General features: G+C 50.5%; 1 protein-coding gene across 5 annotated transcripts in view; it reads right to left on the bottom strand.

Moving 5' to 3' along the window:
* chchd3a (coiled-coil-helix-coiled-coil-helix domain containing 3a) overlaps window positions 1-408 on the bottom strand; it is a 70,494-nt gene that overhangs the window by 59,383 nt on the left and 10,703 nt on the right. For all 5 annotated transcript variants that reach the window (XM_032505230.1, XM_032505229.1, XM_032505227.1 and 2 more), the window contains one exon: window positions 38-131. In XM_032505230.1, coding sequence (XP_032361121.1) covers window positions 38-131 — 94 coding nt within the window. The remainder of the gene's footprint in view (window positions 1-37; window positions 132-408) is intronic.

Raw genomic sequence — 408 nt, forward strand, 5'->3', positions numbered from 1 at the left:
GTGTGTGTGTGTGTGTGTTTGTGTGCATGTGTCTAACCAGGCTTGCAGCTCTTGCTCTGCCTTGGCCCTATCCCGCTCCAAGCCTTTATACAGCTCATCAGTGATCTTCCTCCTCAGGGCCTCTTCATCAACTGGGGACAAAAAGAGAAGGGAGACAGAGAGTTAGAGAGCATCGATATGCGTTCCCCAGCGGCTAGAAATGGCAATAGGTAAAACTGAGCCCTAGGTATCGTGCTCTGGCTCTGAGAAACTGAAAGCTCAGATGGGCCGATCTGGACTCTTGCTACTTATGGAAGTCAAAAAGGGGCAGGGTTATCTCCCCTTTCTCTGTCGTCCATTTGGCCCACCCATGAGAGAGAGACATCAAGACTTTCAAACAAGCAAAGTGGCAGTTGGTCAAGGCCACAC

This window comes from Etheostoma spectabile, chromosome 23, assembly GCF_008692095.1.
Source record: "Etheostoma spectabile isolate EspeVRDwgs_2016 chromosome 23, UIUC_Espe_1.0, whole genome shotgun sequence".
In the NCBI taxonomy this organism is placed as follows: Eukaryota; Metazoa; Chordata; class Actinopteri; order Perciformes; family Percidae; genus Etheostoma; species Etheostoma spectabile.